The sequence below is a fragment of the Drosophila guanche genome, unplaced genomic scaffold (assembly GCF_900245975.1).
Source record: "Drosophila guanche unplaced genomic scaffold, DGUA_6, whole genome shotgun sequence".
In the NCBI taxonomy this organism is placed as follows: Eukaryota; Metazoa; Arthropoda; class Insecta; order Diptera; family Drosophilidae; genus Drosophila; species Drosophila guanche.
Window position 1 is genome coordinate 9,258,893 of NW_022995744.1, and position 27,677 is coordinate 9,286,569.

The 27,677-nt window shown below is 45.2% G+C and overlaps 3 protein-coding genes across 5 annotated transcripts; 2 read left to right on the forward strand and 1 right to left on the reverse strand.

Moving 5' to 3' along the window:
* The first annotated feature begins 247 nt into the window (after positions 1-247).
* LOC117579125 (protein FAM91A1) lies at positions 248-3,562 on the forward strand. Its single transcript, XM_034264860.1, has 2 exons — positions 248-2,187; positions 2,242-3,562. The coding sequence occupies exons 1-2, from the start codon at positions 408-410 to the stop codon at positions 3,234-3,236; spliced, it is 2,775 nt and encodes a 924-aa protein (XP_034120751.1). The 5' UTR covers positions 248-407; the 3' UTR covers positions 3,237-3,562.
* Positions 3,563-3,776: 214 nt separating this feature from the next.
* Positions 3,777-19,387, forward strand: LOC117579126 (mediator of RNA polymerase II transcription subunit 12). Of its 3 annotated transcripts, XR_004573445.1 has the most exons (7): positions 3,777-3,879; positions 5,540-6,295; positions 12,135-13,702; positions 14,716-16,264; positions 16,330-16,501; positions 17,869-18,193; positions 18,908-19,019. XR_004573445.1 is itself a non-coding variant. In XM_034264861.1 (6 exons), exons 2-6 carry the CDS (start codon positions 5,821-5,823, stop codon positions 19,155-19,157), a joined length of 4,014 nt encoding a protein of 1,337 aa, XP_034120752.1. In that variant the 5' UTR covers positions 3,777-3,879; positions 5,540-5,820; the 3' UTR covers positions 19,158-19,387. The 3 variants fall into 3 exon arrangements, 2 of the variants coding, with proteins under 2 accessions (XP_034120752.1, XP_034120753.1); XM_034264861.1 differs by lacking the exon at positions 17,869-18,193 and having other exon boundaries at positions 18,908-19,387; XM_034264862.1 differs by lacking the exons at positions 3,777-3,879; positions 17,869-18,193 and having other exon boundaries at positions 5,177-6,295; positions 18,908-19,387.
* Positions 14,455-26,205, reverse strand: LOC117579127. The gene is made up of 9 exons (XM_034264863.1): positions 25,319-26,205; positions 25,123-25,256; positions 24,837-25,069; positions 24,192-24,775; positions 23,988-24,141; positions 23,461-23,671; positions 22,525-23,398; positions 22,101-22,355; positions 14,455-14,514 (listed from the first exon to the last, which is right to left on the reverse strand). The coding sequence occupies exons 1-7, from the start codon at positions 25,948-25,950 to the stop codon at positions 23,148-23,150; spliced, it is 2,199 nt and encodes a 732-aa protein (XP_034120754.1). The 5' UTR covers positions 25,951-26,205; the 3' UTR covers positions 14,455-14,514; positions 22,101-22,355; positions 22,525-23,147.
* Between the last annotated feature and the right edge of the window lie 1,472 nt (positions 26,206-27,677).

Below are 27,677 nucleotides of genomic sequence, written 5' to 3' on the forward strand. Positions count from 1 at the left end.
ACACAGATGTCAGTCGCCCGCCAAGACTATCGACTTATCGAATATGGCTTTGCCGATGGGGAGTAGCAAGCAGCACTTTGTTATCGATTGAAGAAATATATTATTTACATGCACAAATTATGCAAGTGTATCCAAAGAGCATTGTATTATTAGAAATTTTGAAATATTACAAAGAGACTACCCTCAAAATGATATTTTCCACACACAAATCCTATCGGCAGACTTGCCAAACAACGCAGTTAGACGGTTTTTATCAGCTGTCGGGTTCCTTCTTCTTCTTACTACCAAGGAAAATAAAAAATAAAACGCAACGGAAAGCAAGGAAAAGCGACGAAAAGCAGAGAGTACCACCCCCAGTGACGAGAATTGTTAAGTTTATTGCCATGGAATGACTTAATCTACACAAGATGACGGAGAAAGACGAGATGGGTGCCAATGGTGGGGGAGGCAGCGGCAGCAACAGCAATTGCCAGGCCCAACTGCAGCTGTGCGTGCGTGGAAATGTGTCATGGCAGCAGCTGCCCGTGCACCTGAGATCCGTGCTGCACAACAATCAGCGCGACTACGAGAAGTTTGTGTTCAACTACAGCCTGAAGAATCAGCTGCGCTATCGCGGCAACCTGGCCTCCAAGGTGTTCGGCCAGGAGCAGCGCTACTACGAGCTGCTCATCCAGAAGAACATCAACGGGCTGGGCGTCTTTCCCTACCACCTGGCGGACATTGTGACCAAGGGACTGCGTGTGACACCCTTCAACTACTATCTGGATGTGCTCAGCCAGCTGCTGCGCAGCGACAAAAGCTACGACACGCTGCCCAACTTCACGGCCGCCGACTGTCTGCGCGTGCTGGGCATTGGCCGGAACGAGTATCTGGCGCTGATAAGCGACCTCAAGACACACACCACACGCACGCTGATGTTCAGGGCCAAGCCCAATCCGCAGGACTTTCTGCCACGCTTTCCCGTGCTGGTGCACATCGAGCCCTGGTGGCGCCTCGACATTGGCTACGTGCTGGAGTCGGACATACGCTACGTCAGCCCGCCGGAGCGCAGTTTGCTCGATGATCTGATCGATTTTGGTGCCCAGCCAGCGGGCAAATGTGACTACAATGTGGTGCACAGTCTCTACCGCAAGGGTCTCATCTATTTGGACGTTCCCATCTGCGGCGAGGATCGCATTTCCATTCCTCCCTTGCGCAACTTTGTCATGAATCGCGTCAGTGGGGACTACTTTGAGAATCTGCTGTACAAGATCTTTGTGAGCACCGACGAGCACATGACCATCGCTGAGCTCGCGCACATGCTGCAGCTGGAGCTGGACTGCGTGAAGCAGGCAATTTCCTTTATCTGCCGCTTGGGCTTCGCACATCGCAAGCAGGAGCAGGAGCAGCCGCCAAATCATGCCAGCTGGGAGGGTTACAATCTGCAGCAGCAGCCAGAGACGCCACAGATAACGCCGCTCAATTACAATCCGCATGCGGGCAGCTTTGAGTTTGAGCAGCCGAGTCCCAAGTCCCCGAAGACGCGGGACAAGGACAGCAGCTCCATTGGTTACCTCTCCTCGGATGGGAACACGAGCGATTTTAGTTTTGCCAACTTGAACACCACACCCACGGGCCCCGACGAGCAGGAGCTCAGCTCCGAGCTGGAGGATGTCAGCGAACGCACCACAAAAACACATTCCAAAACAGCAGCCCCAGTGGCTCCGCCCAAGAGCGGCAAGCGCGTGGGTTTCCTCTTTGACTCCACGCTCACCGCCTTTCTGATGATGGGCAACCTGTCGCCTGGGCTGAAGAACCACGCGGTGACCATGTTCGAGGTGGGCAAACTCTGCGAGGAGAGCATGGACAGTTTTCTGACCGAACTGGAGCAAGTCTCGCTGCTGGATGCTGAGGGTGAGGGCGATGTCTCCAGGTACTTTGCGCATGCCGTGATCCTACGCTCAACCATCTGCTCGCTGCGCCATTTGCTGCCGGGTGGACTGGATCTGCTGCGACTCGAGTGCCTTGAGGGCTTGGACAGACAGACGCGCGATCGTGTGCTGGAGAAGAAGTACAAGTTTATCATTTCCGCCTCACCGCTGACGGCAGCGCTGAGTCACACTTTCAGCATTCCATTTTTTGGGCAATTTCTGCGCAGCTCCGATGTGGCGCCCATGTGGTGCAAGTTGTTTTTCAATCATATCACAGGTGGGGCACAAACAAATAGCAATTGATTGGCATTAATTAACTCTTCATCCACAGGCTATGGTCCGCCCAGCTTGCTGCTGTGCCGCGGCACTGTGTTGAAGTCCCTCCCGCGCCTCTTTCTGGGCTATGGCAAGCTGCTGGTCAACATTCTGCACTCGGATGCGTACGTGCTGAACTCCGAGAGCTTTCGCAACATAAATGAGCAGCTGAAGAACGGCTGCGTGCTGCTGCAAGGCTATGGCATACGCTCTGCCGGCGCCCTGCACTACGAATCATTTCCATTCCAGCCCACAGATGGGCGACAAGTCAAGTGGGCGGCACACAGGGCCGTGCAAAAGCTGAACGCGCTGCTGGATCTGCGCCAGCAGTGCGGCTACATCACATTCCTGAACACGGGCGTGCCCGATCTCGGCTGCGAGGAGTACGAGCTGCAGGTGAGGCTGAAGCCGCCGCAGCGTAAACGCTCCTCGCTGCCAGCCAACAAGCTCAGCAATCAAGTGCCAAACAGTGAGGCGGCAACACCCGCCACAGAGCTGACCAGCTATCAGCTCAAGTCTCCCGACGAGAATCATTTTGCAGCCACCCCAGAGCATGGACCAGCCAATGAGTTTACGTCGCCCGATTGCAGCCAGGTGCTGGCTAGCGAACTAGCCAAATGCAGTCAGAGTCGCGCGGAACTGCTCTCGCAAAGCTCCGTGGAGATACCCCTGGAGGATGGCGCTGGCGAGCCAGAAGCCAGCACCGAGGAGTGGACCCTGCTGGATGTGAATTTTGGAGTCCCACTCTTCGATGTGGACACCAACACGCGGATCTGCGAGCATCTCGTGCACGGGCTGTGCAGCGACTCGAACCTGGAGGCCCTTTCCGCCTCTGCGCAGCAAACCCGCGCGCTGTTCCTCGAGTTTGTGCGGCAGTGCCTGTACTTTGAGGAGGATACAGCGACGCCACAGGAGCTGCTGGAACCGCTGCAGGCAGCACGGCCACTGCCACATCCGCGCATTAATCTAGCATTCGAGAATGGACACGTTTGCTATTGGAATGGGCGCTAAGGTAACACATTGCCGCGATCCCAGTATATGTCCAGTCCAAGAGTATTTATCTGTGTACGTTCCCAAGTCGCTTATCAGTTGAGTTTCTGTACAGTTTCGAGACGAGACGCGATAAAGCTTTTACCCCACACACTACACACACACACACATCCCAGACTATATATCCGATAATATAGTAATAACGATAAGTCAAAGTTAGCGTGACGTCAAGGCCGAACCGGCAGATTTTTCGTTTCTTCGCTTTATTTTATTAGTTTTGTAAGTTCTGTAAGCCGGGAAAACGACAAAGATTGGCAATGCATAACTATATATGTAAAACACATCCATATAAACGTAATTGTGTATGAATAAATGCAATTTTAAAACAAAAACCAAATGCATAACTTAGCAAAATAGATTTGAATGCCGCGCGCACATTAATCGCTACATCAACCCTGTCAGTCGAAAACAACAAACACAAGCTATAAACATCGATACCTGCCATACAGATATATCGCAAAAAACACTGGCAGCACTGCGCCAGAGAACGACAATGACACTGAGACTCTCGCTCTCTCGCCCTCTCTCTACTCTTTCTGATTGGCACAACAAAAAACCCAAAACCTGCAATTCCTGTCGTTTCATTTCGCGCTTCTTGCAGCAAGTAAATTAATTATTTTATAATGTGTATTGTGCAAAAATAAAGTTTGAACGGGAAAATGCTCTAGCATACAAAAATTAAACCAATTAAAGTTGAAAAGAGTGAAGAATGTGAAGTGGCAGAGTCAACAATGAACAAGTGCACAGAGGGGCGTTGAAAGAAGAAAAAAATTCATGGGCCCAGCAAATGCCAATACAAAATACAGTTGTGTGAGAGGGGAGTAGGAAGCAAAAACGGGCGAGACAGAGAGAGAGAAGCGCGCGCATTCTTTGCTCTCTCTTATCATTTGCGCGGCAATTGTTCTTGTTTCTGCCGTGGATTTAAAATTCCTCTCTCAATCATTCTTTAATAACTTGACTGAAATTGTTTTTGAATATTACACCTGTTCTCGAGTGGCAAGTAAGAGCGGCGCGTACAAGTGTTTGGATTATAAATAGCGTAGCGACGCCAACCGAAGGCCACCACCTGTCGAGTGCAATGCTTACTCGAGCGTGAATTTGCCGTTGCCTTTCGCTTGCATGTTTTAAGTTTATATGTTCATGAATATGCATTCGTTCTGTGAACTCTATTCGTCTTGCAACTATCAGTGGGTTAATTCTCTTCTATTAGATGGAAGTTTCTAGCCAAAACAACGCTGATTTTTGAGAGCGCAGTAAGAGAGGGAGAGCAGAAATGAGAGGGATTCGTGCTGCCAGACTGTTTAGCTTAAATTCTGTTTTTAATTCCCGAATTACGTATTATTTAGTAGGTTTTATGAACAGTAAGAAATCCCTTTTAATACTATTTAACATTCCAAAAATATCTCACCACTTTTGTGGCCCCTGTTGTGTTTGTTTTTTTGGTAGAATTCCCAATGCACTTGACTGCTCGACAACTCTAAAGAGTGCTGGCAACCACAGCTGTTTGCTGTTCGCTCTCTGCACCTTGTCGTGTGCTCTCGCTTCCTCTCACCTGTCTCTCCATCTCTCTCTGCACTTTTGGCCATCACACGCACACACACACACTGCCACAGCCCCAGCCACAGCGACGTTTTGTTGTCTGTGACTCTTTCTGACGCCGTTTCTTTTCAGTCCTAACTGTATTAGCGTGAGTAAGCTTTTGGCCGGACAGACGAGCGCGTGTCTCGAGAATCGCGAATGGGAAAAGTGAAAAACAAAGACAAAAGCCAAAAAGTTCATTATCAAATGCAACAAAATAAGCCAAACTGAAAAGAAGAGTGAAAATTAAAAGTGAAAAAAAAGTGCGAGCGCGGACGCTGCCCTTGAATTCGTGAGTGTGTGTGTGTGTGTGTGTGTGTGCGTGTGTGCGTGTGTTCGTGTGTCCGTGCGGTGCGTGCCTTTGCTTCCAAAATTGTTCAATGTAAAAATAAACATTCGATTAAGTTTTTAAAACAAAAGGCAACCTTGAAAAGGCACCAAAAAAGCATCGACAAGCGGGCAGCGCTCTTTTGGCTTTTCGCTTTCGGCGGCTATTTTCGTGTGTGTGAAATGCCTGCCGCTTGGTTCTAAATAGTTTTTCCAATCGGAAAATTGTTCTCGAGAACAATTGGAAATACACAGCTCGTGGTGCACCTTCCACTCGTTAATATTCCGCGACGGTTGCATCCTGTGTGGAATTGTGTGCTTGCATTTATGTAACTCTCTGTAAATCTCCTGTTCAAAAGGCAACAACTACGTTCAGGAATTCGCTGGAGTCCCCGCACCCCTACGCCCACGCACAACAATCTGGTGGTGGTGGCAGCATGGAGTAGCAGACGTGGCACGCCACGCACCGTACACTGGAGCAGGTGTAGACCGGAAAGCGGCACAGGCATGAGACGCTAATGAATTAACTAATTAAAAAGGAGCAAACCGGGCAAAAAATAGGCGTTAACCCGTCATACAATCCGTTAGAGAGCAAAACCTGAGAGTCTCCTGTTTGAAGCATCGCTAGCGTTAGCACAGAATGACATCATACGCAAATGACACAACGACAACCACAACCGCAGCAGCGGCAGCAGCTGGAGCTGGAGCTGGAGCAGGAAATGCAGCAGCAGCGGCAGCAGCAATCGGTGGCGCAACCCATGGAGGAGTAGCAGGCGTGGCTGGTGCAGTTGAATCATCGAGAGTCAAGGACAAGAGCAGGGATACCCTGCACATTGGTGGCCGATACAGCGACGACGACGGCAACAGCTCTGACGGACGCGAGAAGGCCGACACCACGCCCGAAAACATCAAGAAAATAGCCGAGATCATGGACCAGTCTGTCGATAAAGTTGTCTCTGCACCGGCCACGCCCCAAGCGCAGTCGCAGCATCCATCGCCCCGCCATCAGCTGCTGAGTCAGGTGAATCCGGGCTTTGTGGGCCTGGGCGCTGCCATCGATGAGTCAAGCGGCAAGTTCTGTCTTGGCAAGCCGCCGCCATCGCCGGCCGAAAAAGGTAAGCAAAATGAAAGAAGAAGCAACAAAAAACAACAACAAAAACCACTTTTGACAATTGGCTAATTTGACGCATGTTTTTGTTGTTGTTTTGTTTCTTTTTTTTAGTTTTTAATTTGAATTTTTAATGAAGTTATTTTGGCCACAAATATTTATTGCACTAGTCATGCCGCTGCTGCTGCCACACACCTTGCTCTGTCTAGGTGTGTGTGTGTGTGTGTGGTGTGTGTTTGTTGTGTGTTGCACAGTGGCACAAATTCTGGTTTCTGGTGTAGGGAGAGTGTGGCATGGGATCAACGGCCTTCGCCGCACAGCCAAGTGACATCAGCTGTGCGCTTTTTATTTTCATTTTAATGAGAATTTATGGCATTTTTGGAGGCAAAAGTAAAGGAGTTTTACAACAAGAAAGCTCGCTCGAGGGACACTGCTCTCATGAGTGAATGAAGAATCAGAAATGTGCTAGAAGAAAACTTTATAGTGAAAGGAAACTCCACTGGGGAAGGAAAGGAATTCGTTTTAATAAATATTTGCCCAAAGAATTCTCGTATTTATGGATAATCAACTATGAGCATTCAGAACCCATAGATGTTTACTTAAAGAATCATTTTACTATCAAAAAGCACCTGTATATCCAGAACTTTATTTCTACAGTAGAAGAAACCACTCCGCAGAGCTACAAAATAGTTGTTTCAGAGAAAGAAAAAGCGCACATATGGACACTCCGATTTTCCATGATATAATCAAGCTGATTCCACGTGAAATCTACCTCTGTCTCTACTTCTACTAGAAAAGGTGTTCCATGGCTTTCTTTTGTAGCTCTACCAACTGGCTAAAATTGTGCATGAGCTCATCTAGTTCGTTCTCTGCCAAATCTCCAACGTATTCCCACTCTCTTTTGGGGCAGTTTCTGTACCATTATTTCCTTGTGTGCAAAATTCAACGAGTGCCAAAATCACTTGCAAATGCATCCACAACACATCCTTAAACAGGCAACGCTGCAATAAAGAAACACAAATATATCCCAGCCGCGCCTGTTAAGGTAAACAATTTCCATAATTTGGTTAAAAACATAAAACGAAAAGGAATTTGAATACTGAGCAGATTGCCCGCGCTCATGGGCACATTTGTATACATTGAAATTTGCCAGCTTTTCTTTGTTTTGCAATTAAATATTTGTGTGTTAATATTTATAAGACTGCAACAGGCAGCGTGTCTGTATCTCAGTAACCTCCCATCGATCAATGAACAACGATCAACGACCAGCAGTCTGCTGCTGGCTGAGTCATCAACAACCAGCGACAGGCAGTCCCGCACAAATCTTGTTTTTTGCGTGCATGGAATAATGGAATGAAAATGTTTGCTATGAGATAATGCCTGAAATTGTGTAAGATTTGGCAAGCGCAAAACAAGAAAATAAACCTCAACTGATAAAAAAACGAGAGAGACACACTCAAAGATTTATGTGAAACAAATCGGAGCGGGCCAGAGGTGATCGTAGAGGTGCCTGCTGCTGCCTTGAAGTACGTGTACCGCTGACAATATGGGACACAAAAAGTGAACCAATGTGGATTATGTCATGCAGGGAGGCACAAATGATTCAGTGTAGGGGAATGTTTACCAGCTGAAAGAGGGATATCTATGAGTGTCTTTGTTCTTTGGGGAAACATTCAAATCAAATTGGAATTTGGCTGTCACTTTGTAGATTTCTTTGCCTCAGTCTACGAGTCAACGCCAATAAACGAATATCCACAAGAACCTTTGTTCAACTCTTCAGTTTTGATCGTTTATCGGTAGCTTTCTTAACTCTTTTTATCTTTTTATGATTCCCCAATTGCTCGCTGCCAAAGTACACACAAAACCTTTAAATATACTATAATATATTTTGTTTTTGTTTTCTCTTAGAACCAAATCTTTATAAATGTGAAACATTAATTCTTGGCAAACCTCCAATGGTTGAGGGGGAAAAGCAATCCCTCCGCTGTGGCCTGGCCTTGCGAACAAATAGAATAATGTTTTGGGCAGGCTTAATTGGTTGATCAAAATTTATTATTGAATTGGGATTCCTCTCCAACAGGGAATGTCTTGGGAAATGTGCAGAAATATTTCAAGAATTTTGTTAAGGTGTCACGCAAAATATACATAAAGAGTGTCTCAAAATATAAATAAAAAGTATAAATTTCTATAATTAAATTTGATTGGAAGTTGTGTGGGATGTAGGTCTAAATTCCATGGACACGTGCTATTTTTTTTAACATTTATGTAGAGATGTCTCTGTCAGACTGTGGCAGAGCTCATTGAAACACTCTCCAACAATATTCTAGAGCACTCGAGACAGATCTCAAGTGTATAGTGAAACGCAGAAACCAATAGCGTCATCAGCAAAACAATCATCGATAACAATAATCACGACACAAAGACCACCGCGAGTCCAAGTCCGATGACCTCATTCAGAGATGACAGATGATGATGGTGATCGGTGGAGGGACGGGGACGCTTTCTCCGGTGTCAGCGGAACAGACATAAATATACAAAAACCAAATAACATTTAACATTTATTTAAATGTGAAAAGTTAATTCATTAAGCGATTGATTTTTAACAGGCCCACAAAAATCACAACCAAAAAGTGGAACTGAAAATCGTAGCAAAATCTTTATGATTTGGTGCAGAGGTCGGGCCGAGCGCATGACGCAATGCAATTAGCAAACCTAATTAGAAACCAATTGGAACGAACATGTGTTTGCCCCTACGATTAGCAGCGTGTGAAATTGTTATCGAACTGCTCGGCGATTACCACAGAGCTGCATTCGGAAATTAAACAAAAAAAAAAGGGTAAACGATGGAAAAGGCGGCGGGCGGTCATTCGGTCGGAACTCACAGTCGCCACTTTCCAAAACGGCTACAAAATAGCTAAGCGAATAATATCACAAAAAAAAGACGTATTGCCCTACGACTATGTTTTGCTTTATTTATTGCAAACAAAAGTAAAAGCAATGCACAAAGCGGCAAACAAAATAAAACCTCAACAAAAGGCTCGGAACGAGCCACGCCACTTCGCAATACGGACAGACAGCGGCAATGGCCAACAGCAATAATAATAATAATAATAATACTCGCAGTAATAACACTCGACATTTTGTGTACGAAGTTTTGTGCCCAACAGTTGTTCAATTGTTGTTGCTGCTTGGGCAACAGAGAGGAGAGGACAGCGATAACTCGACTGCAAAGACCATGCACAGTGGGCAGCGTAATTACCGTTAGTCGTTCACCCATTGCGGTCTATTGTCTATCGGTGATTGCTGCTCTTGGGGTGTAACTGTACTTTACCATTGTACCAATCGACTCCATACGTATTTCCTGCCAAATTAGATTGCAAATTTTGTGATCTAACAAGCGCATAATGAATGTCGTTCTACTTTTCGTAAGGAAATCGGAGTTAAAAGAGTCTTGGTAATCGAAGGCATAAAGGAGGTTCGTTGAGGAAATTATGTATGATTTTAGATGCATCTTGCAATCACATATTTTGAATGTTATTTGGACTGAAAAAATGTCTTTGATTGTGTTCTAAAACCAGTTGTAATCTTTGGCTATTTCAAGATTATTATTCATAATTTCTTTCCATCGAAGTGCCTCGAATGCAGTGCTAAATTCCTTCCAATTGGCAATATTTACCGGCAATAATTCTAGCCACATATCTACGACGAACCGATAGTAAATAGATTCAAATGCTCAACTGCACACCCATCAAAATGATGACTCAGAGCCTGAGCTGAGCTTCAAGTAAAACTAATTAATTTAAGGCAATTTTTGTTCAATGCTAAGGCGCAGATTAATATCCAAGAATCTTATTTGAGGCTACAATTCATTTAATGATTTAATAGAGGCTTTCAACAGCCAATTGTAAAACCTTTTTGTACATCCATTTTATGTTTTTTGGAGGCATACAACTAAAACTAAAAATTACTTCATTGCAAAAGGAAAAGTGGGTTTATTAGAGGCATAATTGTGTGTCATTAATACTTCAATATGCTTTCGGTCAGTTTCTGTGATTGTTTGCATACTTTTCAAGCACTCGTTCAAGCCGTTTGGCAGCCCATGGTCAAAACAATATTGGCTACAAAAAAGCATATAAATTGTTGAAGGCTATTGAATCACTAACATTAAATTGATAATGAATATGCCAAATAATATATATATTGATGATTTGAGAATTATTTTCCTCACTCTCACTTAAGCAATAATTATGACATTAGCACCTTGGCTGTACGCTTTGCTGGCCGATCATCTACTTGATGGAATAATGGCCAAAATGCCATATTTGGATTACCCTGATTATTCGCAACAAATTAACAATTATAATTATGGTGTGTCCGAATATGGTTATTGATATTTTCGTGACTAGAAACTTGACGGACGGAAACACACACACAAAACACAACACACAACATACGATTGTGAAGATTGTGAAATTGATTGTTGAAAATGAACATGGACATGTTCCAAATATTTCCATTTCGTGGCATACCAAAAACTGTTTCAAACGAAACGGAAGCCACCTGCAAAAGCGGAGCTCAAAAGTTTGCCAGAGCGTGAATAAAACTTTTGTTTTGTTTCCCGCCACACACCCCTGTCCCTCACCCCTCACCCCTCACCCTTACTCGTACAAGTCGAAACCTACAATTGACCGAAATCAGCGAACTCTAACCTTCACTTGGGGGGCAGCCCTACATATGAGTATTCCCGCAGACGGACACGTACGGACAGCAAGCCTGAGAGTCGGCCCCCTAGATGGTTGCTACCTCGTTTCGCTGTGTGCTGTGTGCCACTTGGCGTGGCAAAACCTGAAAGCAAATTGTTTGATTTTCTTCTTTGCTGCAGCTTTTGCCGCGGAAATGTATAGAAATTTACTGAACGGAAGCAGTGGGGGATCGTTGAGGTTGGGTTTGGGCCCGCAGGTGGGCGTTCGTTCGCTTTTTCTTTTACTATCAGATGAACTTCAGAACGAAAGCATTGTCCATCTGGGGTGTTTCTTTCGGTTTCTGTTTCTAGCTGAGTTTATGCTGCCCATAAAGAGAGTTAAATAATTACAAGTGGAACTTAAATGGTGCTAAAGGGGTTCTAAATTGGATATATCTAATTTAATTGGAACTGTTCTTATATAGAAGATGTGTGCAAATAGGGAAAAGGTTTTTATATTGCTAATAGGAAATTTATTTCCCTTTAAGCTCATTGATTTCTTATTTATTGTCTCTGGAAACTGGAAATTTTATTGCTTTCTGCTGCCACAAATCGAAATATTCCTTCATAATAGTTACAACTCTCACAAACAGCAGCAAACATCTCTGGTTTTTGGTTATTTATTTATATGCAAACATTTTCTATGGGTCTTTTGACTTTCATTATAATCGCATGTCGCTTAAGAGGTGTTAAACCAAATTAAAGGGGTTTTAAAGGACTGAGAACTGGCTTAAGTTCTACTTTTATGTTTGATGGTTGTTTAGTTATTCTCAAACATATTTCTCAAATATTTTTAACCTTCCCCAAAAGCAGAAATGAACTCAATGCGGCGCCCAACCCTCGCGTAAAAAGAACCGTTCCTGGTTTTTCTCAACTTCTTTGCTGCGCACCACAATCTCCCCACTGTTTCTCTCTCTCTCTCTCTCTTCTTTGTTGCTCTTGCCACTTAATGTTGCATGGAGCTCCGCTTAATCTTGCAGTCTGTGCCGCTTAGTTTCGTTTTCACCACTCTTAAGTTGTAATAAAATTCATCATTCATCAATTAAATGCTAATTAAATTGTTTGTGTCTGCCTCTGGTCTGATTCTCTCCCCGGAACAATGTAGCGGCGGCAGCACAGAGCAGAGCGAACCATCAGAAGCAGCAGATCGGCAACAACAGAGTGATCGCTGGTGAGGCCGAGGAGGAAGACAACTCAACCGAATCCAACTCAACGACGACTGCCACAAAGCAGGCGCTAGCCTTCACCATAGACCACTTTGAGGCCTCGGAGAACGATGCCGCGGCACAGGCGGCACGCTACAAGAACATGATGGAACGCTTCCAGAATCGCCACAAGCGTGGGGCATCCATGTCCAAGCTTGAGACGGAGAATGTTGCCACCACAACGACGGGCACGAACAGCGGCGGGCGGCAATCGCAGCGGAGCAGCCTGGATGCCGGCAGCAGCATGGCCGACGACACGCCCAGCTCCGAGCAGGCGCCGCAGGTGCGACTGCGCGTGCGGGAGCGAAGTGCCTCACGGGTGCGAGATGCCTCCAAGCGGCACAGCTGGTCGCCACGCAGCTCAGGGACCAGCGCACCCGAACCCGCGCCAGCGCCCACGAATCGTGCAGCGAGCAGATCGAAGCTGCCACCGCCAGCTGCGAACAAGGGAGCCGCCAATTTAGTGGCCTCTGCGAAGGGAACCAAAGGAGCCGCCAATTTGGTGGCCAATCGCACCGCCAATCAGTTTACGCCACGATCCACCGCCATGCAGCTGGCACTGCGGCAGGTGGAGATGCTGTGCCCGCAGCCACCGCTGGCCGATGGCAAGTCGCTGTCGGAGGATGCTGTCAGCGAGGCGGGCACCTACACGCTGGACGGCGACAACTACACGGAGGAGCAGAAGGATCTCATGAATATCGATCGCAATGCAGCAGCAGCGGCAGCCAAAGCCGCAGCCGCAGCCGCAGCAGCAGAAGCCGCAACGGGCGTCAAAATGCGACCCAAGCAGCTGCCAGTGAAGTCAAATCGTGGCAGCAATGTGCTGGAAGTGAACTTCTACCACGAGACACCGCTGCAGGAGCATCCAACGCAGCAGCAGAAGCAATCGCAGACACAGAAGAGCAGCACGGGCGCGTACTTGGATCAGTTGAAGAGTCGCGTGCTGCGGCAGCAGGCGCCACTGTCTCCCCCGACTCCACCCTCGCCGGCTGCGGATGTGGGCTGCTTCACCAGCGTCACCACCAGCGGAGTGCTGGCCAAGCAGCGGGCACTGGACACGCATCCCAACAAGCTGACGCGTCATAGCCACAGCCACAGTCTGTCCACCTCCCAGATCGATAGCTCCGAGTATGTCAGCAACGAGGCCAAGCTGAGGCACACTCAAGCGCTGTCCGGCTCGGCCACAGATCGGCAAAAGGCCGAATATCGCCTCAATGTGTTCACCACCAGCACCACACAACAACAGGCACCACATCATCAGCATCAGCAGCAGAAACATCAACTGCCAGAGACACCGCCCACGCCCACACAGACCTCGGACACGGCTCTGATGCAAACGGCGCAGACGAAGCAGGATTGGATACAGGAATGGGCGAGGAATGCACGGGCACGCAGCCTGGCGCAGGATGTGAGTGGCACCAGCGCTAGTCGACGGCAACAGCAGGCCCAAGCGCAGGCACAAGCACAGGTGAGCGGAGGCAAAAACAGAGAAATTTGAGGAGAAATTCGTAGAGAAATTGGAGGAGAACATCTATGGAGATTATCCCTTGATTAATTGTCGCGAAGAATTTAGTTTTTTTGCCTAACTTTTGGACAGGTTTCAATCATCAATAACGCGGCTTACATTTACATTTATTTGGCTTCAACTTTGACACTGATTAAGTGCTTAATATTTCCTAACTGCCTCAGGTCTACAAATGTTCTAAAAATCGACGAGTCCATAGAGAGGCTGATTCACTTTTAATGATGAAAAATAAACAGCAAATAGATTGTAATCATCGTGTAGCTACTAATGCATTAGCTGCAGCACATATTCAATAATGAGTAGCTAATCGCAATCATTCGATTTGATTGAAAGTCATATTTCCATGCCTAAAAATTAATTAGAACTAATTTCGTACCAAAAGTTTTCCTAGCAAAAATTACCATAAATGTAGAAATTTCCACAGATAATTTTCCGGAATTTCAGATCCATTTTCCGGAATTGTTGAAGCTGCCCCAAAAGAATTTGCCTTTTCATGTAAATTCACCCTTAGCAGAGACACGAACCCATGTAAATTCCCATGTAAGAATTGTGTAAAATGTACTGGGAAAGCCGGCCAGCGGCTTGTAGCAATAGATAGGCCAGAGATGCAACAAAATTTAAGTGTGTGCAGCATTAAATATATCAGAAATGATGCATAGATTAATTGTTGGAAGGTTTAACGAAAAAAGACTTACCGAAAGTAGAGTCGAATGCATCTAAGAGTCGAAGTTGTCGCCATGTAGATATTGTAGATGCTGAAAATATAAAAACATATTAATGTAGGTTATCTTTTTGGCCGAATGTCTGAGTTTTCTATAGCTACAAAGGATTTTCCATGCCCAACAATATTCTTAGAGTTTCCCAGTCTCTTCCTACGCCTGTAAACCCTTGGGCTACATCAGTTCTCACCCCCAAACAAACCCTAATTAACACTCTCCTTGTCTCCACCCTCACAGAAACTGATGACACGAAGCTACAACTGCTCGGACACTGGCGGGGACTCGCTGACCGACGACAGCCTCAGTTTGTACAATCAGCAGCGGCAGTATGCGGCCGCCGCCAAGCTAAATCGGGGTCTAGCGGAGCGCTACCGGCTGTTGGGCGACTGTGACTACGCCAGCGATCCGGCGTTGTGCAGTCACGGAGGAGGAGGACAGGCGGTGGAGCCGCCGTATAAGCCACCCAAGAGTCCCAGCAAGATACCCTCGCCGTTGCACACGCTGGGACGTACGCGCAGTGCCAGTCGCTCACGGCCACAGACCGATGCCTATCTGGAGCAAACGGCGGCGGCCATCAGCAATCTGCAGCAGTCGCTGTCGCGCAGGAGCTCCGTCAAGTCACCGGCGCAGAGCAGTCCGCAGCATAGCCTGGAGGCAGGAGCGGGCGGTGGCTATCGCAGATCGCCGCTGCATCGAGCGCTCATGACCAGCAGCATCAACGAGGCGCAGCTGCAGCTGTTGACCAGCGGAGAGTATCTGCTCAAGCAGCTGCGGCGCCGCAAGAACTCACTGGACGATGTGGAGCACGTGGAGCATTTGTACGATTACGAGAAGGCGCCTCCCGAGGCGGCTGCCCCGTTGTCGCCGCTGCGTCGTTCGAGCAGCTTTCAGCAGCAGCAGCAGCAGCAGGGACAGAGCCAGCATCCCGTGCGGCAGGCACGTCCCAACTTTCAGAACTTGTACACACCGCCCGCGGCACGTCACGCCCATGCGCTGAGCATGGTCCAGCAGCTGAAGAAGTCCGCGAGCAGCAACAACTTTGATCAGGCGTACAGCGACTATGACAACGAGCTGCAGTACTACATCAACGATGAGGATGAGCTGGGCACCACCGGCGCCTACTACTCCAGCAACGAGGAGGAGGACGAAGTGGAGCAGTCCCAGGGTTCCGTGCCGTTGACCAATACGCGCATGAACAAGGCGCTGCTGATGCGCATTGAACGGAGTAAGCAGCGTGTGGCGGGAGCGGGACAAACGCAAGCCAAACCCTCCTCAGCGCCAGCGGGAAAGCTAAACGCAGCGCAGACAGGCGCAGGCCTCGTGGCATGTCCCAACACTCCCGAGCTGCCGCGACGTGGCATCAGAAGTGCCTCGAGAGCAGCTCCAGGATCGGCGCCCAAAACGCGCCAATCCATGCCACGCGAGACGAGCTTGAGTCGCTTGGCCCAGCAGGTGCCCAGCTCTCTGGCCAATGCCAAGAAGCAGCTGCTGCAAACGGCCAATGCCAGCAGGGAGCAGCGCGTGCAGCCCAAGTACATGGACATATCCAAGTACAAGCCGGCGCAGTCCAACAGTTTTCTGCGCAAGAACGATGCCAAGAGCACGCTGAAGCCGGCGGATCAGATGAAACGCAGTCCCAGTGCCAGCTCCATGGGCCTCAGTCGTGGCGAGGGCACACGTGCCAGCAATCGCAGCGTCAGAAGCAATGTCTCCGCCATGAATACGAGCACAACGTCCCTGGGTGGCGGCACCCGCGCCTCATCCGCTGCACGACGCGATGCCTCAGGTTAGTGGTTGGAATTGTAGCAATCTCCTTCAATAAATACTGATCAAAATCTATCCATCCTGCAGCTAACAAACAAAAGGAGGCCGAGATGGCCATGTGGAAGCGTCGCTCCACTTATGATCCCATGAAAGCAGCAGCCGAGGATCGCCGCAGGAAGGAGGAAGCGCGTCGTGCACAGAGCCAGTCTCAGAGTCAGCAACAAATGAACGATGAGGCGGATGAAACGCCTTTCGAGAGGTAATTTAGATGGTCCACCAAGTGGCAAGCGGTACAAGGGGTGATCTTTGCTCTAGAAGAGATCGTTGTAGGTGTTAAAATCCTCTCTTAGTCTTAGTTGTTACCCCCTGAGTGGTAGAGATTTTTATATATAAGAAGTTTGTTCACAAAGAAACTTTTTGTAATGGACAATTTTGATGTTTTCTAAACGTTTAGTCTAGAAATAGTTAGGGTTCTAATCTAAGAGATATATTCATGAATATTGCTTAAGGAATTAGTTTACTAGAATGTGGCATCTAAGACACTTCTCGAATGCAACTACCCCAAAGTTTTTTAAGACTTTCAAATGTGCCGACATCATCTTTTGCTAGTTCAGTTTATATTCATTAGGAATTAGTTATCCATTAGCTCTAGTCTAACTTTTGTTCAGCGAAATATTATTTACAAGGCAATAGACAAAACTTTATGCCAGTCAAAGCAAAGAATTTCATTTAGGGACATAGAAAGCGTCTTCAGAGAGACTTTTAAGGCAAAGATACTGAATTGAAGGACACAGAAAGCGTCTCTCTGAAGTCTTTTAAGGCAAAGATGTGAGTTAAAGGAACCTTTTTGAAGTCTTTTAATCCTTTTCCTCCGATTTTAACCAGCTCGATACTCTTTGTCATTGAAGAAATCCTTTAAAAGGTATCAAAGAATAAACATTAAAGTGTTATACATGAAGTTATAGCTTGAGATAATAGTTTTGCATAGTTTAAACATTTTCCTACGCTCAGTTCATTCAAGAATCTATTAGCTTAGCGCTACAACATCAGTGATATATCATTCGTAGTCCACTGAAGTGCCAATTGTGGCTTCAAATTGAAAGGGGAATGACACACAGCCATCTTAGATTTCACTTCGCGTAGTCATAGCTCTCTGGCAGAGCTTCCGTTTCCTAGTTTCACTTTCTTCAAAAATATTTTCAACTATAACTTAAGCTTAAGCCGAACTCTGTTGTTACTTTTATATCTCAATTTGTTTTGTAACATTTATTTAATTTTGGTTCTTTTTATTAGCCTAAGGTTGTGGGTAATATCGCGGCTAGAGGTAAAGGTGCGTTTACGGCCATAGCCACAATCAAAGTCACTTAATATACATACGTATAGCTATCAAACTATCTATCTATAAACTATTATAACTCTCATGAAACACCCTTAGCTGAATAATTATGATTTTTCCTTTGTGCCTTTGATTTTAAAGTCTGAAATTTGAAATCTGTAAGCTAACCATGCAGGAAACGAAGTCTAAACATTTCTGTAATTATCGTTTTGCTAATTGATTTCTTTCTCTTTTAATTTCTGTACACCCCCAAACACCCAAAACCAACACACAACACAACGAAACGGTAGACCCTCACGCTCCCACTATCGCCGTGGACAATTATGACCAGCGATGGGCGTGCTAGTTACCGACTTTTGAGACACATTCAATCAGCTATCTTTCCACCAAAAAAAAACAAAAAAAAGAAACTTTCCACTACCAAACAACATGCCACATGATCTAACACACACTCAAACGGGTGCGAGAAGCAGCAGCAAACAGCAGCCAGCCACAGATTGGAACCACTAGAGCCAGTTCTAGTGCTTAGAAAACAGTCAACAAAAATCGAAATCGAATTAAAACGAACAACGAACTATAAGAAACCACGAAGCCAACGCTGCCAGCCAGCCAAATGTAATAAGAGAAGAACATTTGTTGTATAAATATGCATAAAATATTCATCATTTAATGTTGCTGTTTTTGTGCAATTGTCTTCAGCAAGTTGTCTGTTCTGTCAGTTCTCGTTAGTTTACTCTTTGTCTTGTGCGCGGCTTTCATTTATAATTATTTGGCTGTTGCAGCAATAACCAAAACTGCATCAAAATATCATTAAAAATCTCTCATGGTTTGATTTCCAATTGGCATGCAACAAGTGGGTTTAAAATTAAACAAAATTAAGACTAAAACACATCGAAAAATTCCTCATTCAACTGCAAAATATTTGCTGCAACTCCTAACCAGTCAGCCATCTATTTTGTTCTCTAATAATACTAAAAAATTGTTATGTTAATTGCTGAGAAAAACAAACCTTGTACAAATGTTTGTCCTGTTTGACATCACATCTAACCCATGACCACAACTCCTAACATACATAATTAAACACTGACTAACAGCCAGTTCACACTCGTAAGCCATAAGCTCCAGTAGATAACAATCACAATACTCTAGAACAACAATTAAAACGCTTTCTCTAGACCTCGACTTACACCCCCATTCACCCATTCCCAAAAATGGTTTGCATATTAAATTGTATAAAATATATATACCTACATTTAGTTCAGCTAAATTATAGTACTATCCATTACCCTGTGTACAAATACTAATCCCGAATCCCTTTATGCTTCATAGTGTTCTCCGCCCAACCAACAATATGACTATCACGGGCGGGGGCCACGGCTACAGTCCTCGAAACTCTGTGGAAAACGACGCCTGGACGCTTGGTGAATCCTCCGAATATGGCGAATATATGGATGACTATGACGAGAACGAGGAAGCGGAGGCAGACGAGCAGCAGATGCACGACTATGTGGGCCAGGAGTCCGATGATGTGTTCGAAACGGAGACTGCTGAGGCAGCGGCACAGGGCAGCGTCGAGTAACAACAACAACACAAAGCGAACCAGCAACAGTGATATATAAATTCGATATATATACATAATAACGATATATATGTACAACATATTGTATGAATTAACCTGCTCTGAGTTGATATCTAAAATATTTCTTTCTGGCCTCTGTTCGATTTATTTGTTTGAAGTTTATAATTTTTGATTATCACAAACAATCATCGAATAACCCAAATAAACTGAATCATGCTTAGCGATAGATATTGATGATGCTGTCCAAAATGCCATAAACAGAAATGTTTTGTTCAAAGGAGTAAAAAATATGTTTAAAAATGTTCAAAAAGGGTTTAAAAATGTTCAAAAATAATACAAATCCCGACAGCAAGTTTCTTAATTTCAAAAGAACAACAACATAAACTTTAACACAATTGATTCAGTTTCTTTCATCATTTTGCCTATGGTGCAAAATCAAACTAATGATACAAATAATACTCAGTAGTCAGCAGCGGGTTCGAGGCAGAGTTCTGTAAGTTTCGAGTGCTACGCAAATATTTATTTTGTATTGTAAGAAATCGTAAAAAAAACGGACGACAAGGAATTGAATTAATTAAACAGTTCTCTTTTCGATTATTATTTCTGCTTTTTTTTGGTAGTAATTTGTAGTCACTTGTGAACTCATAAAACTCATAACTAGCATAAAATAATTATGATACAAACTAGTTTTATATTATGTACGAAACATGCAATGGAAATGCTAGTTGTAGGCTAGTTAACTACAAAGATCTATGTGGTATTTGCTTTTAAAAATGGAACTAAATTGTTTTAAGTATTTCTTTTAAAAACAGCAAAACGGAATTTGTGCAGCAGTGGTGTTGGAGGTCCTGTCCATATACAAAAAATAAACGCAACTGCTCGTTGGATTTTAAACAAAAAGAACTGATGGTTTTAGGGCTATAATATTTATCCTAAAATTTCAAAAGGACTAACCCCGAGCAGTTGCCTGTTTTTAACACACATTTTTATTATTTAATATTTTAAAAACAACAAATTTCATTTGCATACAATGTAGTGAGAAAAACTGATCAAAACAGCCGTCTATAAAAATACATTTTTAACAATTTTTGTATATTTTAAGTATTTAAAGAAAACAAATGAAACAAACAAAAATTGTTTACCGTCTTGTGTCCTATTTCTTGTTATTTGATTTCGCGAATATTTTTAGATAAACAAACAAATAAACGAATGAAAAAATACTATACAACGTATGTACAATTTTCACAAATACGTTTTCTGCTACTGAATGGAAACTACTTGGAATGGGAAGGCTCAATGAACTGGCGGCACTACGAGAGGGTTCTAGGACAACAATTTCATGGCTACATGGCTAAAAATACAGCAGGGGGTAGGAGAAGTGATCTGGGGATACGGGATAAGTGTGTTGGAAATTTAGAAATATTTAATAGATATTCTTCAATGGTTTCTAGTCATTTTAATAAGAAGTTCCTTCCATTTAGTCACCATAAAGATACCATCTATGGACTCTAGACTCTGCCAGCTTCGCCTTCTGCAGGTGGATTTTAGGCTAACATTTCATGACTTAATGGCTACAAATACATCAGTGGATGAGGAGACTGCTCTAGCGGTACGGGATAATTTGATATAAGTCTGCCGTAAGGTATAAAAAGGATGGAAATATTTGTTTAATTATTTAATAAGCATTCGTAGTTGATTTTCAGTAGCTTTTTACAAGTATTTCTATACCTTTAGTCACCATAGTCCCCTCTCCATAGTCTCTAGTCTGTCTCTTCAACCTTCAATTGTTAACAACATTTCTACCCCAACTTAGTTCAAGGTTAAAAGTGTAACGAATGCACGAAATGCCTACGATAATACTCGTAAAAGTATGAATGTATTTTGGATGAAAGTAAACAAAGGCAAAAGCCAAAGCACAAAAGTGGAATTTGTAAAATGCGAGAGCGAACGAACAACTTCTCAGAGATAAACAATATTTGAATTTTAATTACAGAACAAAAACCAAAGCTAGATTTGTTGTTTGGTTGTTTGGTGGGGAATGTCAGACTGGAGTGTGGGTGGAGGTATAAGGGAAACGTCAATTAGATTTTGTGTAACAAAAACAAAACCAAAACAAGTGGAAAACGAATGATGCAATGGCAAGGGAAATGGTACACTGTTGGATACTGTTTAATAGATTTTATGCATAATTAGTTGAAGATGATGATTAATTTATTATGGAGTAAAACTAAGAAGAGATAAAGATAGGATTTATGAAAAGTTGCTTCCTTCTGTCTATGCTTTACTAAATCCCTAAATACCCCCCTCAACCTAAGAGGTAGCAAGTGTGAATAACAAGAATTTCCCCTGACTCTTGGTGTGAGAGTAATGTGGAGACTGGCCGGCCCCCATAATGGATGACTTATATAGAGGGGAGCAAACAGCAAGAGGAAAGCGTTAGAGTCCAACAATAAAATGTAGCAAAACTAATTAAATTATATGCACAAAATTTGAAATGAAAACAACGAGCAAATAAAACAACACACCATAAATATTTATCAAAAGGGAGCAACAAAACGAAACAATTTCATGGTGAAAAAATGCAGTCCAATGCCCAGAAATAATCAAATTAAAAATATTTTGCAATGCAAACAATAAATATTTCTAAAAAAAAAAATGCATATGCATTGAGGGGGAAAAAATATAAGATAAAATATTTAGAAAATATGAATAAATGTTTGTGTGGGAGGGATGGGCATTAATTGTTATGGCAATTATTGGGATTAATTAAAAGGAATATTAGTGGGTTAAATATTGGACGTTGTTTAATGTTGAATAGAAATATTCCAAGAACTACCAGAATCCGGCCGAAAATTTCAACAATATTCGACATACCAAAAGGCATTTCGTAAAGATTACTTTTGCTACACAAGTTTTTATAAATTTATGAATAAAAAGACTTACCACGTGAGGGATAAAGCGTGCAGAAAATTCCAAATTTTTAATTTATATTTCCAGACATAAGTTTGTAGCTCCAAAAGTCAAACAACAAAAGCCTTGTAGGCGTAGCATCTCTCCCATTACTGTGATATTCCAGACTGTCGATTATGTTCCATTTTGCTGACCTTTAATCTGTCATCATGTATCCGCTTAGCTTAACTCTCAAGAGCTAGAAGAGCTCATCTGCTAGTATTTTGTGGTCTTCCATTTGTATTTTTTCTGGAAAAAAAGAACAAAGAATTATTAAAAAAAGATTGCTCAATAAATGGCCAAACAAATGCTTATTAATTATTATGATTGTTATTAATATTTGGCATTGTTTATGGCTTAGCACGTCTGGTTTTGTGGCTTCCATAGGCCACACACTCCTCATGCTGATTGCCATTACCGTTTCGATTCTGCTGCTGATTCCAAATTATGAAGTGCTCCCCAGCCACTCTCCGACGATATCTCCACACAGTTCTGAAGGGGAATCATTTCTGTGTTTGGTGTGTAGAAATGTTTTTCTTTGTTTTGGGTTTAGTTCGCCACTTAAAAGCGTTTTATTTATGGGCTTTTAGCATTTAGCATCCGATTGCTGCACGAGAATCTCAGGATTTGTGTCGAATCGATGGATCCGTTGGCCATAAACAAATAATGCCTAATGTGCATTAAACTCATAAACAATGCAAATCATTATTTACCACAAAAGTTGATTGAAGGCACAACCGAAAAGGCTCTTGGAATTTATTCACCACATTGCTTTCGGGGGGAGCCACTTGAGGCCACTTGGGCCACGTCATGATAAATGGCATCACATCTACGGCCTCTTGCCATTTGTTCGTGGTGCGTCAATGAAGACTTTTCAGCTTTTTCGAGTACCCCACAAAACATTTGTCATCTGCCGCTGGTAATTATAAGCATTGCGTAAGTGGATTGGATGTCTGTAAATCATTCCGTTATGGGGTGGATGTGCTGCTTGTGCTTGCCTTAATGTATAGTGCATAAGCAGAGCATTCCAGAACTGTTGCCCTAATCCGGATAGAGGCGCTTGAAGTTATAGTACAAGCTGGGATTGAGTGCATCATACATGGGATGCCTCATAATGATGTGCCTGAAGTGCCAATGCTCCACCAAAAGTGCCAGAATCGAGGCTACATAGCCAATGCCTAGGGCTACAAAGGAGCTCCAGAATTTGGTGAGATTCATGAGCGCTTCCTGTTGGGCAGGCGCCTCCGCGGGCAGACGTTTGACCGCATCCTTTAGCCATTTGGCTATCAAACCTGTCCAAGAAGAGGTTAAATATTAGTGAACCTGTGGGAAGGTTCCACTGAGTGCCACTTGCCACCCTCTGTCATGTGTTGTAACGTGCTATCCACGCGTTGCTTCAGCGCCGAGTTCTTCTCCATGGCCAGCACAACGGGCATGTGCACCACGCAATCCCGCATGATGTGCAGCGCGGAGCCCACGCCACCAGCCTCATCCGCCACGCGCATATATCTCAAATAGAACTCATTATCATAGTAGGCGCACTGGCCCTTGGCAATGCGCGCTGTCTGTGAATGAAGAAAGGTTTTACATTTATTAAGTTTCTCACCACTGAGGTGATCTCATGCCAGACAGCTAATTTATGAGCGATATTTGTGTCTTGTTTGTGTCTTTGCAAAGTGATTTGTGTGCCAAAAGGCTTTAAACTTTCCTACAACTGATAAGATACGTTAGTGGCTGCCTCAAACTGGTTTTTGTTTATACAAATAGATAAAAATTAAAGCTGTATTTCAAGGAATAGATAGTGTCGCTGCTTAAGCTCAAAGGTGACAAGTTTTGGCATCAAAAATCTAATTAGAAATCAATTTTAAGTCAACTGCTTACCAGCTCTTCATTGTGTTCGAGTACATCCATTTTGGCGCCCACTTTCTGTGCCACCTCATCGATGGCATCCAGAAAGAATTGCCTGTTCTCGGCTGCGCCAGCTGTGAGCGGTATGCCCGAATGCAGCAGATCCTCCAGCGTGTCGATGGTGACCCTAAAAATAGACAAAAGTTAAAGCAATTCGAATTCAGTTCATGGTCTTACCTCGCTGCAGGATTGGCCAATATAGCCGTAAAGCTAGCACGATATGTGGCCACCAGCAGTATGCAATAAATCCAGTACCAACCGGTAAGAACACGCAGCGGCCAGTTGCGTGGCATGCGGGGGAGCGCCACGTACAGCAGCATGCTGTAGGTGAGCAAAATGCACGTGGCATAATCATCGAAGAGATCGCGATGCTTGCCAGCACCCAGCGGCGGACGATAGCGGCTCAGGGCCACGCGGAAGCTCAGCCGGCGATAGTTGCTCGGGTCGGGGGGCTCGCCACGGCTTGGATGCCTGCGACAGCAGCGGGAGAAGCCAGCATCATGGCCGCTGCCAGTGAGAATGGCATTCAGGAAGCTAATGGCATAGAAGACGCTGCCCACGACGAAAAGGGAGAGCAGCACACCAGCCCACATGCCAGCGCTAAAGGGTAGGATGAACGTCTGCCAGGAGTTGTTTGTCGAAGACTCGGGCGTGAGGAAGGTCAGGCACTCGAAATTATGCGGCAAACTGAGCTCCACCAGACGCAGATAAACCTGAAACAGGTGCAGATCGCCAATGGCAAAACGAGCGCCGTGCATGGCCTGCAAGGAACAGCTTCTAGAGTTACTTTTTGTCAGCAAGGAGCACCCAACAGCCGCTTACCACTTCCGCTATGAGCTTGGAGTCGATGTGGGTCTTGTTCTCTCCATAAGCATCGTCATTCTGCTCCCAATCCGTGTCCTCACTGTCGTTTGGCTCATAGTAGATTGGCTGAAAGTTTAGTGCCTGGCCCAAAGCATTCATAATGTCCACTTCGACGCCCTGGTAGCTGTTTGTTGTGTTGGACCACTGCACCATGGGCACATGCTCGACCACAGCCACGGACATTGAGGCACCTGGGGAATGTTATAGGTAGAAAATGGAACAGAGTTCTCCATGGCAAACTCACCCTTTAGATCCCGCGTATTGTCCAGGAACAGCAACCTTTCATGGATGGTTTTGCCGCGCTGCCAAGTGGCGAGATTTTTAAGCACCAAAACGCCGCTCAAAATGCCCGGAAAGGCCACAGTGGAAATTTGAAAACTGCAAAAGGAGCAAGCAACAAAATTTAATAAAAAATCTAGGAATATTATTGGGTCCCCCACCTGTTATCCGACTGCCGCTTGAGGAACACGCTGCCCAAATAGACGCTCCACAGGTGCAGCATGTCCGGCGAGAACAACCGCGAGTCGTGCAGCAGCAGGAACTTTCGCTGCATATTCAGCGCTCTGTTTTCATAGACAAACTTGAGCAGACCCTGCACCTGCCAGCCATTGAGGATGGTGATCACGTGCAGTTCGCAGTCCCTGGCCTTGATGGCACGCAGCACGAGCTCCACATCGCCGGGCAAACGACGCAGATCCTCGCTGTCGTTCACGCGCACCACATAGAACGGCACCAGCTGGCGACCCACCGACTCGAAGAAGTTCCGATCGTAGATGGGATAGTGCAGGTCATCGGTGATGACACCAAAGCAACGCTTGACATTTGCCGTCCACAGTATCTTTTGCAGCAGCTCCTTGAGACCAGCCAGATAGCCATCCAGTGGCAGGTTGCTCGATAGTCCTGTGCAGCTCTGAGGCAAACCCACGAGTCCCAGGAGCCAAAGCCAGAGCCAGCGCCAGCGCCAGCGCATCCTTTCAGCAGCAGACACACGACTGCTACCGGAACTCCATTCTGACAGTTCGTTAACCTGTTTTTTTGGGACATGAACATGTGCGGGACCGGGACCTTTCATTCCGTATGCAGATCTAATTAAACTTTTGCCGAAACTCTGCCCCCAACTGTCAGTCAGTCAGTGAGTCAGTGGGTCGTCGTCCGGTGTGTAGGGTTGGCTGACCTGATTTACTAACATTTAAACTTGCCACTGAGTTGGGTAATCTAATTACAGTTTGTTGGAAGGGGAAATGTTTGGCCAACTCACGTGTTCAAGGTTGCTGGCAGTTCTAAGAGTTTGCCGTAGTCAAATACCAAACCAAATCCGCATGGTCCGCATGTCTTATCTAACCTCACTCTACGCATGCATAACATAACAAGGAGGTCTCGTCTGCGAAACTAAGAAATTCGTGCGAGTGAAAGGGCTCTCGCTGTAAGTGTGAGGGCAACGACAATGGAGTGGAGCACTGACAGTAAGAAAAAGCGGAGAGTAACTCTCCCACCGACGAAACCTCCTTATAGTTACTCATGCTCGGAGCGACACAGACAAACTGCAATAGGAACCTACACACACACACACACACAACTCTCCTTATACTTACACAAAGAAATGCACAAATGTGCATTTAATTTAATCACATTTAATGCCCCATCTGCAGATCTGGCTGCCTCTTGGCAGTTGTTGTTGTTGTCTTCGTGTCGTTAGCGTTGCCGGATCTCTGCTGTTGTCACTAATTCGACGACCTGTCCACTGTCCAGTCTGACTGCAGGCAATTGGATCGGGCTAATTTATCATAAGACCATAACTAATTTGTCTGTCCGTCTTCATTAGCTGAGGACAGACGCAGGCACAGCAGACCATACCAGATCGCAGAGCACAGAGCACTCTCGTTGATGATAGTAGCGACAGCAGGCAGCGGCAGTAAGTAGCGGCGTTGGTCGCGAAATCAGTAAATTGCGATCATCCGCATGGGGCTGACTGAGTCAAGGCCCAGACGCTAATGATAATGTGGACGACGTGTCACCGGGCATCAGTCAAGCAAACCGATTAAACCAGCACCAGCACCAGAAGCCACATTCAAATACACATTAATGTCGGCTTAAGTCTGAGTCCCGCGTTTTCGTCCGCGTTTGAATGCAAAGTGCTCTCCTCCGCCAGTCTTCATTCTCCTTTCTCATCCTCTCTTCAAAGCAATCAACGTACGGATGTTGCCAGGGTTGTTAAGCTGTTTGCGTTGGTGTGCACAAAATGAGAGACACAAAGAGAGAGAGAGAGAGAAGAGAGCTGAAACTGAGAGCTGCGACCCAAAGACCACTCTTCTGCTCTTTATTGTCGTGTAATTAACTTTTTCCGAATCGTCCGGATTTGGAATTGTTTGCACATAATTGCAATTTAATTATTTCTTTCTCTCTCTCTCTACCGCGTTTACCTTTTTGTGTGCGTTTTTATGGATTTATGTTGGTCGCGCGGTGTACTGGCCATTAGCTGCAAAAGGGACAGGTACGTACGCTCTTCTCTCTCTCTCTCTTTTCGCCTCGTCTCGTCCCATCCCGTACGGAACCGATCTGAGACCCGCCGCAGGTAGCAGAAATCGATTTCCACCGTTATCCCATCCCACCGCACCGCTTCCCATGTCCAAGTGTCAGCCGGTGCCGGGGTCTGTGCTCTTAACGAGTGCATTGCATGCGATGGGAACGAGCCGTGTCTATAGAGAGCTGTGCGATAGCGGGAGGGACTGCCAGTGGACCTTTTTATGGCCCAGATTCTCACTTGGTCCACGACCGAACCGATGGCCAAAACCCAACAAC

What these genes read in the sequence shown, in the direction of transcription:
- LOC117579125 (XM_034264860.1), top strand. Translation starts at nt 408, where the DNA reads ATGACGGAGAAAGACGAGATGGGTGCCAATGGTGGGGGAGGCAGCGGC. An exon ending in GTTTTTCAATCATATCACAG is followed by an intron (nt 2,188 to 2,241) that starts GTGGGGCACAAA and finishes CTTCATCCACAG; the next exon opens with GCTATGGTCCGCCCAGCTTG.
- LOC117579126 (XM_034264861.1), top strand. Translation starts at nt 5,821, where the DNA reads ATGACATCATACGCAAATGACACAACGACAACCACAACCGCAGCAGCG. An exon ending in GCCATCGCCGGCCGAAAAAG is followed by an intron (nt 6,296 to 12,134) that starts GTAAGCAAAATG and finishes GGAACAATGTAG; the next exon opens with CGGCGGCAGCACAGAGCAGA. An exon ending in GATGAAACGCCTTTCGAGAG is followed by an intron (nt 16,502 to 18,907) that starts GTAATTTAGATG and finishes TATGCTTCATAG; the next exon opens with TGTTCTCCGCCCAACCAACA.
- LOC117579127 (XM_034264863.1), bottom strand. Translation starts at nt 25,950, where the DNA reads ATGAAAGGTCCCGGTCCCGCACATGTTCATGTCCCAAAAAAACAGGTT. An exon ending in AAGCGGCAGTCGGATAACAG is followed by an intron (nt 25,257 to 25,318) that starts GTGGGGGACCCA and finishes CTCCTTTTGCAG; the next exon opens with TTTTCAAATTTCCACTGTGG. An exon ending in ACAACACATGACAGAGGGTG is followed by an intron (nt 23,399 to 23,460) that starts GCAAGTGGCACT and finishes CTTCTTGGACAG; the next exon opens with GTTTGATAGCCAAATGGCTA.